Source organism: Cyclopterus lumpus, chromosome 13 (assembly GCF_009769545.1).
Source record: "Cyclopterus lumpus isolate fCycLum1 chromosome 13, fCycLum1.pri, whole genome shotgun sequence".
NCBI lineage: Eukaryota > Metazoa > Chordata > Actinopteri > Perciformes > Cyclopteridae > Cyclopterus > Cyclopterus lumpus.
In genome coordinates, this window is record NC_046978.1 from 14,403,007 (window position 1) to 14,419,038 (window position 16,032).

Genomic DNA, 16,032 nt, shown 5'->3' on the forward strand with positions numbered 1-16,032 from the left:
ATCTATCTGTCTATATATCTATCTATCTATCTATCTATCTATCTATCTGTCTATCTGTCTATCTATCTATCTATCTATCTATCTATCTATCTATCTCACTACTTTAAGGCACAAAGAGATTCCATTCGCGGTTGAGAGGATGGAAACAACACTGTAGATATCAACAATCACAAACTCTATTATGTGAAGATGATTTTCTGAATGTATACAAACATTTTTGAGTCTTGTCTAAAGAATTGTAGGAAAGGCTTTTTACTTTAGTGTTAAATTACATTACATTTGATTTTATATTTATTTTTTACAAGCGCTGTTCAATAGTGTCTGGAAAGGCTACTGAAACAACGAATGTCGCTTCTGTCTTCCCCTTCCGCCGACATTGTGTTTATATTACTATGAATTCATACTGCAAACAAATGAACACTGTATTTTATTGACAGTTATCAGATATTGTTATGGATTGTATATTTGCTTGTTGCACCTTTTGCATGTCTGACACTGCCTTCTTGTTCCCCTGACAGAATTGCACAATAAATATTTTCTAGTGAAATAGCTCAAGTCTCCCTCTCTCTCTCGCTTTGAGTCTTTTTCACTCCCGGGTTTGGTTTTGGTCACTTAAAGTAAAAAGAATATATATATATATATATGTATATATATACAAAAAAAGATAATTGAAGAATTTAAATAATAGAAATTGAGCAGAGCTAATGTTGTGCTAATTTGAATGCACACACACAAACACTGGCAGCAATATGCTCAAATTATGTCCAGAAATGAAACCGAAGAATTTCTTCGTCTACATGTTTATCGTGGTACTATTTGTGCAATCGAATGAGCTTTCTCTGAGGTCAAACCCTTCAGATTGAATCCTGTTTCACACATCAGCCTAACTGAGGCTCACAGAGACGGTGACTTGATATGCCCAAACTGCCATTTTGAGCATTCAAAAGCTCTTCAAGAGACACTCTTGTTGCGAAGGAATGTAAAAAGAAAACGCAGCCCAGCATTCTACAGGTCACTTGATGGTTGACCACTAAATTGATCACGTGCCTGGACATTCTCAGAGCAGATAAGACTCGACATTCATGTTTTATGACCCCATATTCGTGGTTTAACGGTCATTCACATTCCTGAGGTCATGGCAAAGCGTCCAATTGTTAATAAACAACTTAGACACTTTTCCTTGATAATCTAGGCCTCCTGCATATGGACCAAGACTTCACGCCACACAAACAGCTTCTTCCTGTCGGCAGTCGGGCTTATGAACAGAGCCCGGGTCCCCCACTGACTGACAGTCATCCCCAGGACAATTTCCTACCGGTCACTCCCCTTGCACATCATTAATTATTCACTTAAATATACGTAACTCTTCACTTTAAACTTACTAACTCTGGTTAAAGTACTGAAACCTGCCTGTCTGTGCACTTTATTTTATATTTATATTCTTAATTCTTGCACTTAATGCTCAGAGTGCTCCCCACGCGTTGGCAGTGTGGACTCACTTCCTGTTGCACAATTTGCAAAGCGTGGTGAAAGTATGACAACGGTCTGAGGGGCCAACTCTACATTCAAGACATGGCACTTGCATTAATAAGGCCAACAGCGCCCTCTGGCTGTCACCACACACAAAGGACTTACCCACTTCACATTTAGGGTATACAAATCATGTCATGTGCATCATATTATCATATGGACTCATGTGCATCATATTATCATATGGACTCAGCTTTTCCGCATCATCACTGGTTTGAGGGCTTTGCCTCCCATTTGGTGATAATATATGAGACATCCATTGGAGACAAAACAGATAGGTTGGGTTGTTCGATTATTTAGTACAGTCTAATTCAATGAAGACCATGGAGTTCAGTGGCATAACTCATTTATTATTGAATAAAAATTGGACATGAACACGTGCAGACTAAAAACCAGTGTAACAAATTGACAACCCTAAACTTTTTCAAATCAAGTCTGCATCCCCTGCTGTAAAAAAAAAAAAAAGTCTATAATTGAAACTGTACAAAACACAGCTTTAGCAACATAAATGTGTCAAAAAAGAAAGATGGAAACCAATACTACTCGCCCACCTGTCCCGTAACGTGCAAACCTACTGATCTTCCTGAATCGTCGCCTTTATTTTACATTTGTTCATTCAATAGTTCCACTGAGCGGTTAGCTTTTATAAATCAAAGCATTCACATTTTGTCAGCAGATATCGATCCATCTTTACACTGTAAATAAGTTTTGTTTTCCCAAAGTCCATCACTTTACATGTAAAACTAAGAACATAAGGGTAGGCAGGCTAGAGAGATGGTTGTGGTGTGCATGGGGGCGGCATCGTGGGAAAATTAAGGTATAACTTATAGTTGGCAGGACGAGCGGTCTGGGACTGATGTCACTGCTTTGGTGTCGGACCTGGGTGAAAAAAAGGTGCGCAAACCTACAAGTAGTCCACTTAATGCTGGTAGATACGGCTGCAGCCTGGGTTCCTCAGACGCACACTTCCTATCCATAGAAACACAACATCAACCACCTCTGCCAAATATCAGCTACAAGTGTGTCTTTGTGTAGACGAGTCAAATTAATGAATATTCTATCACCAAGACATTTGTACATGCAGACGGTATTGGGTAGGATTTAGGTCATTTAAACATTGTTTCCATAAATGCCACCGAGGACAAGGCAAAGATAAAGATATATATATATATATATATATATATATATATATATATATATATATATATATAAATAAAATAAAAAAACGTAATATTTAGTTATTCGTCGTAGGCAAACAAAATTAAAAAGGTTGAAGAGAATCAACATTCCTGTAAATCATATAGTTTAAATGGTAATTTTCAGGATGCTTATGAGAAACCCAACTAGGTTGGCATAAGGCTGGTAATATACACAAAACCAAACCAAACTTGGCATGTTCTCTCAACCACCAGGTGCAGCGTTTGGCTTTGATGGCTGCAATGTGAGGACACGTCAGCAATGTCATCTGAGAGGGTGCAGATAGTTGTTTTGCTTCCACAATAGTTTAAATGCAACCATTTAGTCAACCTTTAGAAGAACTTGCAAGATGTGAGTTCATTAAATGAAAAGACGAGGAGTCACACTGCGTTCAGAGGACACGCCAAATCAGATTTAGTTTGGAGTATACCGAAAATACTTCAGTGACCCATCAGTCCTAGAGATAGCCTGTTGGTGTGTGTGTGTGTGGAGGGAGGGGGGGGGGTCGTCTCAGCGGCGGTGACGGCTATGTCCTGAGTGCCCACTACTGCTGTGGTGTTTGCTCTTGTGGCCACGCTCCCTCTCCCTGTCGTAGGACCGAGACCGCTCCCTCTCTCTCCTGTCTCCTCGATGTCCACCTCCTCGCTCATGTTTGTGTTTCTTTGCCGTGAGGTCAAAGGTACTGCGTTCTCTGTCTCTCTCCCGTTCCCTCTCTCTGTCCCGTTCCACTTTGACTGGAGTGCGGGATCTCGTGCGGGTACGTGAGCGCTTCCTCTTGTGACCGGATCCTCCACCTCCACTGTTGCTGTGGCGACTGCTGGGCTTGGAGTCGCTATTGCCATGGTGGCTGGACTTGGTCTTGAGGTGAGGGAGGAGGGGTGAGGGCGGATGGCGCCGAGGCGATGGACTACGACTGTGAGAGCGAGAGCGTGAGCGAGAGCTGTACGTCCCCGAGCGACTGCGTCTGCCATTGTAACTGTGGAAGCAGAGGCAAAAGACAAAGATAAGGAAAACATACAGCTAGTTAAACATAAAAAGTGTTAAGACATCGATGGCACGTATAAAGTTATCGTACAGGTCAACACTTACATCAAGAAACGAAAAATATTCGAACATATTCGAAGAGATCTTACTGTCTGCGAGGAGATCGGGATCTAGACCGGGACCGTGTTCTTGAACGAGATCGACTTCGGCTCCTGCTGTTCCTTCCAATCTTCATGTCTTTTCTTAAGCTGAAAACATATATAAATATTAGGAACGTATACAAATTACAAAGGGAAGCACCGTTAGATAAGTGGCATGACAGCCAACTCTTACTAAGGGAAAAGATTAACTGAAAGAAGGCGAAAGGATGAGTATGGTTTGTTTCTTACCCATTGTGTGGACTCTTGTTGACCTGAGTCCGGCTATCTGGCTCCTTCTTAGCTGGCTTGAGGGTTAGCTGAGGGTTTGGAGACTTCTCCTCCACCTTTGCAACATTTGGGGAGCAGGGCTTGGAAGCAGGAGAGAAGCCCCCCAGAGTGGACAATGCAGGGGTCCCATCAGGGTTCAGGCCTTTGGCTTTCAGCTTGGCCTCTGCCAAGAACATTTTCCTGCGCTCCACCTCCTTTTCCATCTGGTCATAGTTAGGCTGAGGAAGAAACCACACTGTCACTTTACACCGACGACACTGGCTACTGCGAGCAGCGCTGCTAATAAGTCTGTTGTGACATCAAGTGTTTCCTATAGCAAAGGAATCTATGCCAATGTTTCCATCTTAGACTGACCACACACACACGCACGCGCACGCGCACGCACACTTTCACTAACTCCACCCCCAGTAAACACCAGAATTAGTTTCGTTGACTAATCTTTCTGAACTCAATGCACCAAGTGAAGTAAGCTTTTAAATCCCCAAAGTAGAAAGTCTTCAGTCTACTACCCATGGACAGTCAGGTTTACACTTATATTTCATCCACACTCAAAATGTCATTTGGGAGAAATGTAGGGACGAAATAAAGCACGCTATCGATCGACTAATGCAGTATTCATATGGGAAGTCACATGACCCATGGTCATACCAAAACCGTGCTTTAAAAAAACCCTACCTTCTTCCTGGTGTAGAGTTTGAGGGTGGTGATGCAGACCTCTTTAACTTCATCCTCACTGGCTCCAAACAACAGGTACCAATTGGGTCTGGATGGCAGAGGTATCTGGGAGAGACACGCACAAAATGTGTTATTTGGAGGTACTGTATAGCTATAGAAGATTAGAGTATACAACATTTAGTGCGAAAACAAAGACGGATGTGGCGATGTGAAACCGGGTTTCAGATAATCATTTCCTTCTACCTGCAGGGCTCGAGCAGCGAGGAATATGCAGGCACAGGCAATCGTCTCGGCTTGGAATCTCACAAACACGTTGGTCCTTAGGGTATCATTCATGTAGTTCCTATAAAGACAAAAACACATAGAAACAAAAACATAGCATCTTGTCTGCACAAAGCCACTTCGTACCCATGCCAACACACTTTAGGACCCGTCGCGGCTTTAGCCGCAAGTTGTTACGGTCGGTCAATGATCTGCAACATTCCTTGGCTATTTTATCAGGGCTTTATGTTTTTCTAATTTCTGGTTGAGATTTTAGATGAGTCATTCCTTTTTCAAACGTAGCTAAATCCATCAACACGGAAAGAACCTCTTCCCCACCCAGACATTTCCGTGGGTGACTTTTGAATAAGCAACACTAACGTTCTCACTGACATCCTCATGTACAGGCTGCCGTTAAAAGGATTAGACCAATAGTGGTTCCAACAGCATCAAATTAATCATAAGCCCTGATAGCGATAAACACAACGGTAATACATTTTACAGTGCTGAACAGCGATATGCATTTGGATCTTTCAAAATTTAACTTTGTCCATTTCTCTCTGGGGCATCCATGGGAGTGCTGCACGTCACAGGTAAAGCATGAAGACACAAATGGGGGAAAAAAAAAATCTACTGAAGACCTGCCAACACCATTTTACCACACTGACCGTAGAGTAGCTAGATTAGGACTAATGATTGAGATAATGACATGCCGTGTGAGGGGCGGGGGGCATGCAGACATACGACTTCAACGCATTCATCAGGAATGCAGTTGCTTTCAAACGGTTATATCTGAGGGAATAGGAAGGCACAGCATGTATGGTGGCATGCACGAATGCTAGATTTGGGGATTCAGTGGCATGTTGATGTAATCAAATGATGCAGCACTGGTCTAATATTCAGACAATGGTTTGTGATACTCACATTGATTGTAAGGCTCAACTGCAAAACAGCAACCACTTTTAAACTAGAATGAATGCTTTCGATTTAAAACAAACCCCCCTAAGAACACCGATGTCTTTGCCTGATACCCATTTCACTATAACTCATCTAAAAAGACGTACGGTGGCAATCTATGCCACACTACTTAGGTTGAGTGAAATCGTTGTGATGTAAACAGATTATGAGTCAGTGGGTTGTCTGGGACAATGGATAAATTAGATTAGCCATGAAGAGTTAGGAAAAAAGGAAAGACAGAATGGCCAGGATGTGAATCGGGGAAGTACAGGGTGGTGTGAGCATCTATGCCCTTAAGAAACATAGAAGTCTGAAAGACAAAAAACGTGTGATAACAGAAACATGATGGTTAAACCCCAATAAACTAGCGCTACACTGATCCCATTCAGATTACCAAGAGGAACTACAACCAACACAAAAATACAACTAATCACAAAGCAGTTACGTTGCATGTGTGTCAAGTTCCACCAATTCATATAATGTAACCTGCTCTACTGGAAGGATGCCGCACATACAACAATGCCACACCGGGATTACTTCCAGTCTAGCCTAGCCTGCCTTCATCAAATGACCTGAACTCTGGCATGTCAGTGTGAAACTGCTCTGCTAACGCTACTATAGATAGCACATGGCCGCTGGTTTCTGACTGCTGCGAGCGTGGGACAGGTCCGTGGAGGCAAAACCTGAGAACTGGATCAGCCTGTAAGACACACATGTCTGGACACCAAGTAAGTTGGGGACAGGACATAGTATACTACTGTAAATATAAAAAAATAGGCAGGTAAAATGGTCCAAAAAAAGTTATTCTGTTGTGGCTAAGTTTACTTCATTGCTAGATGCAAGTAAACTAGAAAAAAAAAGGATCTATAAACTCGTATTTAGCTACTTAGCAAAACTGGGTATTACAGTTGAAACCTTTGTAGCAAGACCAAAAAAAATACAAATCCTTTTGGACACTCAAGAGAAAACAAGATGATGTTGGCTGTTGGGAAAGGCCCGCCCGCCCCCTTCAGTGAATCTCGGCATTGGGATTGGCTGTCTGGAGAGGGGCAGCCAGCCAATGAGGGGAGCTTCCTTAGGTCATGTGGTTGGAGGAGAGTTCAGAGGTTCTTTATGTGACTTACCAGCATGGACTACCCTTTAATCAAAGAGTAGAGAGAAAGGACAAAGTTAAACCAAGTTCCATGGGCACCGCAAATCAAACAGACTTCATAGCAAAGCCATGTAAGGGCAGACAAGAGAGTGAGACACGCAACAGGTTTGCAATTTTAAAAAAATTGCTTTATCAGAAAGAAAAAAAGGTGGAAGGGTTAAAAATGGAGTGAGGGAACGTCGCAGTCAAACCTGGGCGAAATGGTTGTTGAATAACTTTCAAAATGTGTGCTTAAGAACACATCTGGCACCTGAACATCACTTTTCCGACAGGTGTTGTTTCCACATATGGGTTTGTTCCAAGATCCTAGCAGATAAATCAAGTGCTCTTCAAGTGATTCAACCATTTGAAACTCGTTCAACTTCATATTTAGCCCAGGTCTGGTGGCACTTCTTGCAGACATGACACAGGTTGCTGCTGTTGGGAATGACCAGTGGAGAACTAGGAAGGAACTTACCAGGCCGTCTGGACCAGTGTCTGGTTCTTCTCACATTCAAGGACTTGAAGGTACATGACGATAATCTGGAATCATAAAACAACTGCATGTTAAACACAGAAACACCCCAGGTGCTTCATTGATCATGCTGCACTGAGATGTGAAAATAGTCTGCAAAAGATGCCTCATGTGTGGTTGCACCTGCATGGTAGATCAAACTTAATGTTGCAATAGCTTAACTGTGCAGCACAACTTAAAGAGTTAGGAGTGTGGCTTAAACTCACCTTGTGGGGATGCTTGACATGCACACAGAAGCCCAGCTCCTTCAGGATCCGCCGTTCTGCTTTGATGACTTGGTTTTTGGTATTTATGTAGTTCTGATCAAGTATCAATGAACTTGGAGTCCTGGTTCATAAAGGAATCAAAATAAAATAATGTTTCCCCCTTTGGAAATAAAAACTAAATAAAGAAAGTGCCCTTTTGATTTCTTGCACTCTTCTTTTTTTTCCCGTTTCAACCAACTTAAAGCAACAGGTTTAACTGTTTGCATGCCTGACCGTTTGCTGGGGTTTGAGGACTCCTGTGGTTCCAGTGAAAGCATATGGGGTTTTGTTGACAGTGCTCTACCTCATTCACCATGTGTCACAGCTTTTACAGAAATATCAACTCGGACAATCACCAACGTGGACTCAAAATAAACCAAAACCTACTACAGCGAGATGTCACAAATCATTCTCACCTATTCTCATGTACTGTATATGCCAGTAAACACTGTTAAGTAACCAAAATCACTTGACCTTTATTCATAGTACAGCTGCATATCCGGACCAAAAAACTGTCCCTGCAAACAGAACACCGTACCAACTACAACATATCTGCTGGTTAAAACACAGTATTTTAAATACCATCAATGCAGACAAAAAGATTTACAAAAAGCAAATGTATAGCATTCATTAAAATAAATCACACCTTTCTAAAATTGACAACTTGGATTAGATGCATTGTGATCTATAAAATCAGTAAACAGGCGGTGTGTAGGCCTCCCTGTTATACATCATGTACTATTTAGGATGTGCAATACATATCACAATACCAGAATATATACTTCCAGTATAATTGAGCATCTTTATAAAGAACAATCCGATTTAAAGTCAAAATATTGTATTTTCATGTCTTAAACAGAAAATTAAGTGTGAATATCGTCATGCTGAAAACTACATGCATGGTAAAATTATCTGTGTGATGTCCATTATTTAACACGACCAAAGGTCCAAATCCACATCTTAACAACAGACTTGCTACAAGTGCAACATGGTTACCGTTACAATTAAGGCCGATTCAAATTCACTAAGTTACAGTGCATGCACTGACCCTAAACAAAAACATATCCTGCATGGACAACAAGAATCCAATTCATTATTCTAATGTCAACAAACAAGGTGATATTTCTATTAAAGCTATGGGTTGGCGACAGTTGGTGAATGGGGTTTTACTCTTAAAGCACAAACAAGATGCACGGTGAAGAGCAGTCAGTGAAGAAGACTACGTTACCCAGTGGTCCGCAGATTGACGGACAGATACCCAAAGCTTAAGAATGAACCACAGGAGTCCTCAAGGCGCCCCGGGGGCCAAGGACCTTCGGCCAACCTGTCATCCCCGATCCCAGTGCCCCACGGTGGTTCAGACCACAGGCTTCTCCCACAGGAGGGGTGGGGTGGCCCTGGGGGAGGAGAGACCCCCTTGCATCATGGTTGTCATGCCGACTGCTTCATCTTACGTACCATTCCACATCACCCAGGCTTTGGTAAATGTAGCTGGTCGCTGTTAGTTGGTTGCAAGGGAAAAAAGAAGCCAAGTTAATGCCACGGTCTATAGTATAGACATGAACAGATTTCTAAGAAGACACAAGCACAAGCAAATAAAGCTGTGGTGCCTTGTCTTACAATGCAGGCCAATTTTTAAAGTGATTTTGTCACGATTTCAATTTCAGTGTAATGTCAAACTCAGATGTTACAAGTAGACAATTACACTTCTGAAACTACCAGTGAAGCGGAAACTGAAAAGTTTTAAAATGGTTTAGAGTACAAGGATATACAGAAGAGCACTTTCACAGCAAAACAACATAACATTATATTGGATAAATGATCCATTTCACAAAAACATGTATTATTTCCCAATGGCGATACTTACTTTTTGCCTCTGATCTGTCTCAGATGGTGAAAAACATTTATGACATCTCGTATTCGTCTTGGTGCTTCCTCAATCTTGGAGGCCAAGTTGATACAAGCCATTGCAACAATCTGGAAAAAAGATAATTGAAACAAACGATTGGAAGACAGAGTTCAATAACCTATGCCATGCACAGAGAGAGAGAGAGAGAGAGAGAGAGAGAGAGAGAGAGAGAGAGAGAGAGAGAACTCTAACATTGAAATATACCAATGAAAAGACACAAATGTATCAAGACATTTTCTATCTACTATGGTAGCTACAACGTCAGGTGGGTACTTATTATTCCAATCAAATATTTGTAGTAAAACTAATTTAGTTGTTGATATTGTTATTGATATAATGTATAATGTTACAATGACCAATGTTACAATAATGTTCCAACGACCAGTTGAATACTTTTGAATATTTTAAGATTGCCTTCAAGATGTTTTCAACAATTGCATAATATTTAGGTATTTCAGTAGAGAAAGGGGAATACTGTTTTTATTCGGCATCATCGCTGCACTTCCCAGTGTTTGATTCGTTTCGTCTCGATTTAAAGTATATTCCGTCTTCCCCCTCTTCTTTCTTCCAGAATTTCAAATAATGCTGGTACAACGGTTCGACAATATGGCCGCCACGAACGTAACCACAACGAAGAGCTACGCTAACATCACGGAGAACCGGCGGCCTGACAAAGAGCGACACGCTTAAACTGACTCACCTCAAAACTGTGCTTGACGAAGGACTTGGAGTAGAAAAAACGATGAAACAGCACTTGCCCAGTTGCCATTGCCACCTGTCGATGAAAACACAAGAGCATTACGTTTGGACTCGTGGGAGCAGGCCTAACCTTGCACAATGGACCGCCGCCATTTTAACTACACCACGCCAACAGTAGCAAACAGCTAACAGCAGGCCGCGATGTGCTCGAGACCAGAAACGAATATATACCTTTTCTCAGGGCAAATAAAACGCACACCGACATATTTAGATATATTACGATTCAAGGAGATGTACCTGCGGTAGCCGGAGAAGAATGCCCGCGGACTGAATCAGTTCACACCCAAGGATGCGAAGGTCGGTCTCTGTGTTCAAGTCGAGGCCGTCGACCATCGACGGCGTCGGCGAGAGCCTTTCCTCCGGGATGAGAGAGTTGTCAATCGTAAGGTACACCTCCGAGTAAACTTTGTCACCAATAAGGATGCCATCGTTGTTCGTGGATGCGTTGGACGATACAGAAAGGGGACCCGCGGCCATCTTCACCCGAAAAAATAGCGATTATCGGTTATCAGCGACAAGCTCGTCCAGCCTCGACGGAACTACCGCGGAGCAGGGTGAATGACAAAGCACGTGACGTCACCGCCTTGTTGAGACGCAGACGTGTGTGTGCACATCCCCGCCGATAAAATAGTCCCTCAATACCAAATCGCTGAATACAAAAACTACATGACTTCAAACGGTTACAATGTTCACGAACTAACCTGGAACATAACATGCAATAAAACTCACCGTTAATCTATTGGTCACTCATGTATCGATTATTGTTCTTCTTTTATCGCATCTGTCTATCGAATGCAGCCGCACAGTCCAACAGTCTGAACAAAGTTAATCAAGCTTTATACAAATAAATAATATACAGGTCCGCTGACCTGAGCTACAAATAGCGCAATTTCTTTCCATTATTCTGATGTTATCTCATGCTTCCTTCACAAGCTCCACGTGAACCCAGTTTTCTAATAGTTTAGATGACAAATGAATGCTAAAACAAATAATAGGTGTTGGTCAAAACGGTTTAACTATAAACACTACACACCCTCTGATCCGGCGCCATTAAAGAAAACACCAGAAAATAAGTTTTAGCAATTAACATGTCTTATTTGATTTAACCAAGTAACCATTAGTATACGGTGGCTCGGTTTTAAAATTAGTTAAAATAATATCCCAATACATGTAGCTGCCTAAATATCACTTCATATTAGAAACACAAGCATCTCATTAGATAACGTCATTATTGTAGCAAGTACTGTGTGTCGTTTCCAACACCACGCGAAGGCAACAGAAGGAAGCGACTCACCACCAACCGTTTCAGTGACGTCCTTTACGGGAAAGTCGGACTTCTCACCCATGGAACATATCCATCCGCCAATTAGGAGAAATATGAGTCACAGCCGAAACTTAGAATAAAAAAAATAACAAAATGAAATCTGTGATTGCAAGCGTGATTTTCACACAGTGTACAGGACGTCGGTGATATGAGCTTTGTACTTTTCTGTTTCACCGTTTAAAGCAGCGACCTAGGTCGGGGAAGCAGAACCATATGGTTTAAGACTAATTCTGTGCTTGATTTTAAGACTGGCATTGCTTCTGTGAAAGAAGGCGCAGCCTCACGTGATTAGTGAGTACAGGGAACATTGTGTTCACTCACTGTTTAGCCTCCATGATTATGTAGCCGGAAGACATGCTGTAACTAAAATCAGACAGCAGAGGGAACCAGAGACCCACCGGTTGAGGTTTCTGAAAATCAGGTGCCCCGTGAAGGATGGTCTTCCTGGGTTTAAAATGTGTCTTATGAGGACTTACATACTGACCTTGTACAGAATACACCGACAGTCCGATGCTGCAATGAGGCCTCTGCAACGTTTGAAACAGTTTGAACTACACATGACTTATATACAGCTGCAGTGTGTGTCTGCTGTTTGTGAATGTTGTATCTATGTACCCAAACATTCTTCTGGATGCTACTAATTAACACACAGCAATCCTGTGGCAGGGTAGTTTTTCCAGCAACAAGAGCTCTGTTGTTTTTACTGGGTTAACAGGCGAATATAGGGGCTTTCTTACATTTAGTCTGTTGTGTGCAGTGTATACGGGGACCATACATACACACTTCACAGGGGGATGAATTGTGGGGTGGGGGTCAGTAGGAGCCGAAGAGCAAATTATTGCCCTTGTCCCATGAACAGTTTAATCCCACCTTGGTTGATTATTTCCTAAGATTGTGTGTGTGTGTGTGTGTGTGTGTGTGTGTGTGTCAAAAGTTATTGTAAGCGATAGCATAATCATGCAAACATAGCACAAGGGTCTGCTTTCATAACCTGTTTGAGGCTCTATGTGGCGCGCACATGCACACACATACACACACACACTTGAGTTTTCCTAATACACCACATGAGGTGGCAGACTGAGGTCTCATTCTCCCTGTCATTAACCAACACCTACAACCAGCACCTCGGCCTGCACTTACGCAGTTACCACGACGACAAGAATACTGAGCATTCTTTCTCCGGTTGCCCGGGTGACACTAATTATAGGGTGTGGGAGGGCTCACGGGACAGCAGAATTCCGGAACGACCAAAAAACGAAGCAGGAGAGAGGCATTCAGGGCCGCCCAGTGACGAACAAGGGCTTAGTTATACACACACGCCACTCCCTGGAGTGTGTGTGTGTTTACGAGCAACTTGCACAGATTCACCAGGGACACGTGTGCGTGCATGCCTTGCTATGATAATTACCGCGAGGAGATCACACTCCAAATGTGTGTGCAAGGCATGCCTGGTGTGTTTACATATGACTGTTTGTGTGCGGCTAATTTGTTCAGGCTGATTACATTTGAACGATGAATTGCGATCACTCATGTCAACGTAAAGGTTCTTTATGTGGTGAGCCTGTGACATACATCTCGAGATGTAGAAAGTATTTCAAGGGGTCGTATCTATTCACACAAACACCAGGAAGGAAACCAGGTCAAGGTAGGAGTAGAAAAGAGAGAGTTGACTGTATCGGAAATAAAGTGAAGGCACAGAAAGAGAAGCCTAGAAGGAATTCCTTTTTAATAATAAAACAAGGCCAAAGAGATTAAAATAATATTGACAAATAGACATATTGATGTCTGTGTGTGTGTGTGCCAGAGAGAGACAGAGGGGTGTTTGTGTGTTGTCAGAACAGTGGAGAAGCAGGGAGAATGCGTTTATGCCACTGACTGGCATAAGAAGAGGCGATCTCTTAAAATTGACAGCAGACATGCAGGTCACGGTGGGAGGAAGTTTAACCGGGATAAAAGGAAATGTCAGCGGTCGGAAGAGCATGTGCAGGGAGAATGTGAGCGCTTGTCAACAGGTCAGCCTCTGTCTGGACTGGACCCTTTTCATGGCAGACGTTTTGTCAAAGCAGGAAAGAAACAGAAAGAGAAAGAGGTGGAAATAGTAACTTTAATGATGGCTCTGTCCTGTTCAAGTGACCCAGTCATCCATGTCAGTGTGACAGTGAGGCAGCAAGAACGATACGAGAACTCTGGAACTGAAACAGCGAAATAGAAATTGTTAATGTTATTAATTCCACTTGTGCTTTTCCGGCTTCGACAAGTCAAAATGTTCATGTTCATGTTCTTCTTCATGGTGTTCTTCTTTTTCTTCTTCATGTTCTTCTTCATGGTGTTCTTCTTCTTCTTCTTCTTTATGTTCTTCTTCATGGTGTTCTTATTCTTCTTCTTCTTCATGGTGTTCTTCTTCTTCTTCTTCTTCTTTATGTTCTTCTTCATGGTGTTCTTCTTCTTCTTCTTCTTTATGTTCTTCTTCTTCTTCATGTTCTTCTTCTTCTTTATGTTCTTCATGATGTTCTTCTTCTTCTTCTTTATGTTCTTCTTCATGATGTTCTTCTTCTTCTTCTTCTTTATGTTCTTCTTCATGGTGTTCTTCTTCTTCTTCATATTCTTCATGTTGTTGTTCTTCTTCATGTTCTTCTTCTCCTCCTCCTCCTTCTATTCCACAATTCCTGATTTGAATCCAAACTCAAGTTGATAAAGAAGTTTAAGCGACAATTGAACAAGTGCTCAGAACAATGGAACGTTTCAACACACACAGCTCAAACCTCGTCCGCTGATGAAGACCATTTGATCAGGTCTCGCGTTTCGGAACAAGCCAGCAAGTGGAGCTCGAGTTGAGACTGTTTTGGAAACGAGTTCTCGAGCAAAACATTTCTTTTTCAGTTTATTGTGCGAAATGAATACATGGTTTACTCCCTTTTATATTGCTCGATGCAAATGAAAGAATAATAATTTGGGTCCAGGAACATTCTCACTAGCAGGTAACACACGCACACACCACATTGTGATGATTACCATATAATCCATGTCCTTCGGTTACTTGATTGAAAAAAATGAGTGATGGGGCTGTTAGGACGGAAACAATCTCTCAATGGAGACACACACACACACACAGCAAAGTCTCATGCACCGAGTAAACACACACAAGGCCACAGGAAGGCAACAAAGAGTCAGCAGCGGCGCACAAAAGAAAAAGCCTTTGTCACATAAACGGAATATGTATTGCTGTTTTTCCGAAAGGGGCAGCGAGGGAGTGTTAGTTGCGGGGGAAGTTTTCTGAGGAAAAACTTATTAAAAATTAATAAAAAAACCTAAGTAAGTTTCTATATTTCGAATTCAAGGGAGTCAACTTACGGAACAAAAAAAAAAAGAACATGAACCACTTTGTCATGTGGAGCAGGAACAGTTCCATTTTAACCATTGTGACAAAAGCAGAGGAGGTAGAAAATGTGCTTTGTGCGAAACAGACTGTTCATTGTTTTATATTTCAGAATGTCCTCTCCCCACGGACCGAGACCTTAAGCCATACGTGTGTGTTTTGGCAAACAGAGGAAACGTTGGCAGGATGAAATCATTATCAGCCCACCTTTCACGTGCATTGTCTCACAGATGGGTTGGAAGAGAGCGACACGAGGAAGTCAAACTAAAGGCTTTCCATGTGTGCCAGTAAGCGGGGAAATGAGTTCCATGCCACACACACACACACTTCACACATTTCTCCCATCATGCCAATTCATCCCAAATGTAGAAGGAGAGGAAGGGGGGAGTGGAAAGACCTTGCATGGAGTGAATGATGTCAATAATACACAATTCCTGATTGGTGAGGGCTGGTAATTGTTGCGTGTGCATGTGTGTCTGGGGGTGCTTGCCTTACAGTTTCTTTTGTGTTGGCCTGCCTTTTCTTTGTGTCCACGGGTGGCAGGGAACACGCTGTCATGCTCCTTCAGCCCTGCCCTTGTGACAGGCTGTGTGTGTTTGTCCGTGTGTGTGTGTGTGTGCGTGTGTGTGTGTTTATCCTGTGCGTGCCACTGAGACTGCGTGATTCGGGTTGTGAGAATACAAGTGCATGTCTGTCAGAGGGTGTGTGTGTCTGGGGAGT

General features: G+C 42.3%; 1 protein-coding gene and 1 long non-coding RNA gene across 5 annotated transcripts; one reads left to right on the forward strand and one right to left on the reverse strand.

Moving 5' to 3' along the window:
• Positions 1 to 1,859: 1,859 nt before the first annotated feature.
• ccnl1a (cyclin L1a) lies at positions 1,860 to 11,926 on the reverse strand. 4 transcript variants are annotated; one of them, XM_034547765.1, is made up of 10 exons: positions 10,850 to 11,903; positions 10,554 to 10,628; positions 9,812 to 9,921; positions 7,906 to 8,026; positions 7,643 to 7,707; positions 5,058 to 5,157; positions 4,815 to 4,919; positions 4,101 to 4,357; positions 3,861 to 3,959; positions 1,860 to 3,703 (listed from the first exon to the last, which is right to left on the reverse strand). In XM_034547765.1, the coding sequence occupies exons 1-10, from the start codon at positions 11,087 to 11,089 to the stop codon at positions 3,238 to 3,240; spliced, it is 1,638 nt and encodes a 545-aa protein (XP_034403656.1). In that variant the 5' UTR covers positions 11,090 to 11,903; the 3' UTR covers positions 1,860 to 3,237. The 4 variants fall into 4 exon arrangements, 3 of the variants coding, with proteins under 3 accessions (XP_034403656.1, XP_034403657.1, XP_034403658.1); XR_004610680.1 differs by lacking the exons at positions 1,860 to 3,703; positions 3,861 to 3,959; positions 4,101 to 4,357 and adding an exon at positions 7,157 to 7,170 and having other exon boundaries at positions 4,906 to 4,919; positions 10,850 to 11,917; XM_034547766.1 differs by lacking the exons at positions 1,860 to 3,703; positions 3,861 to 3,959; positions 4,101 to 4,357; positions 4,815 to 4,919; positions 5,058 to 5,157 and adding an exon at positions 5,175 to 7,170 and having other exon boundaries at positions 10,850 to 11,915.
• Positions 9,998 to 11,088, forward strand: LOC117741074. The gene is made up of 2 exons (XR_004610681.1): positions 9,998 to 10,118; positions 10,425 to 11,088. It is a non-coding gene; the product is annotated as an uncharacterized LOC117741074 (long non-coding RNA).
• Positions 11,927 to 16,032: the final 4,106 nt, after the last annotated feature.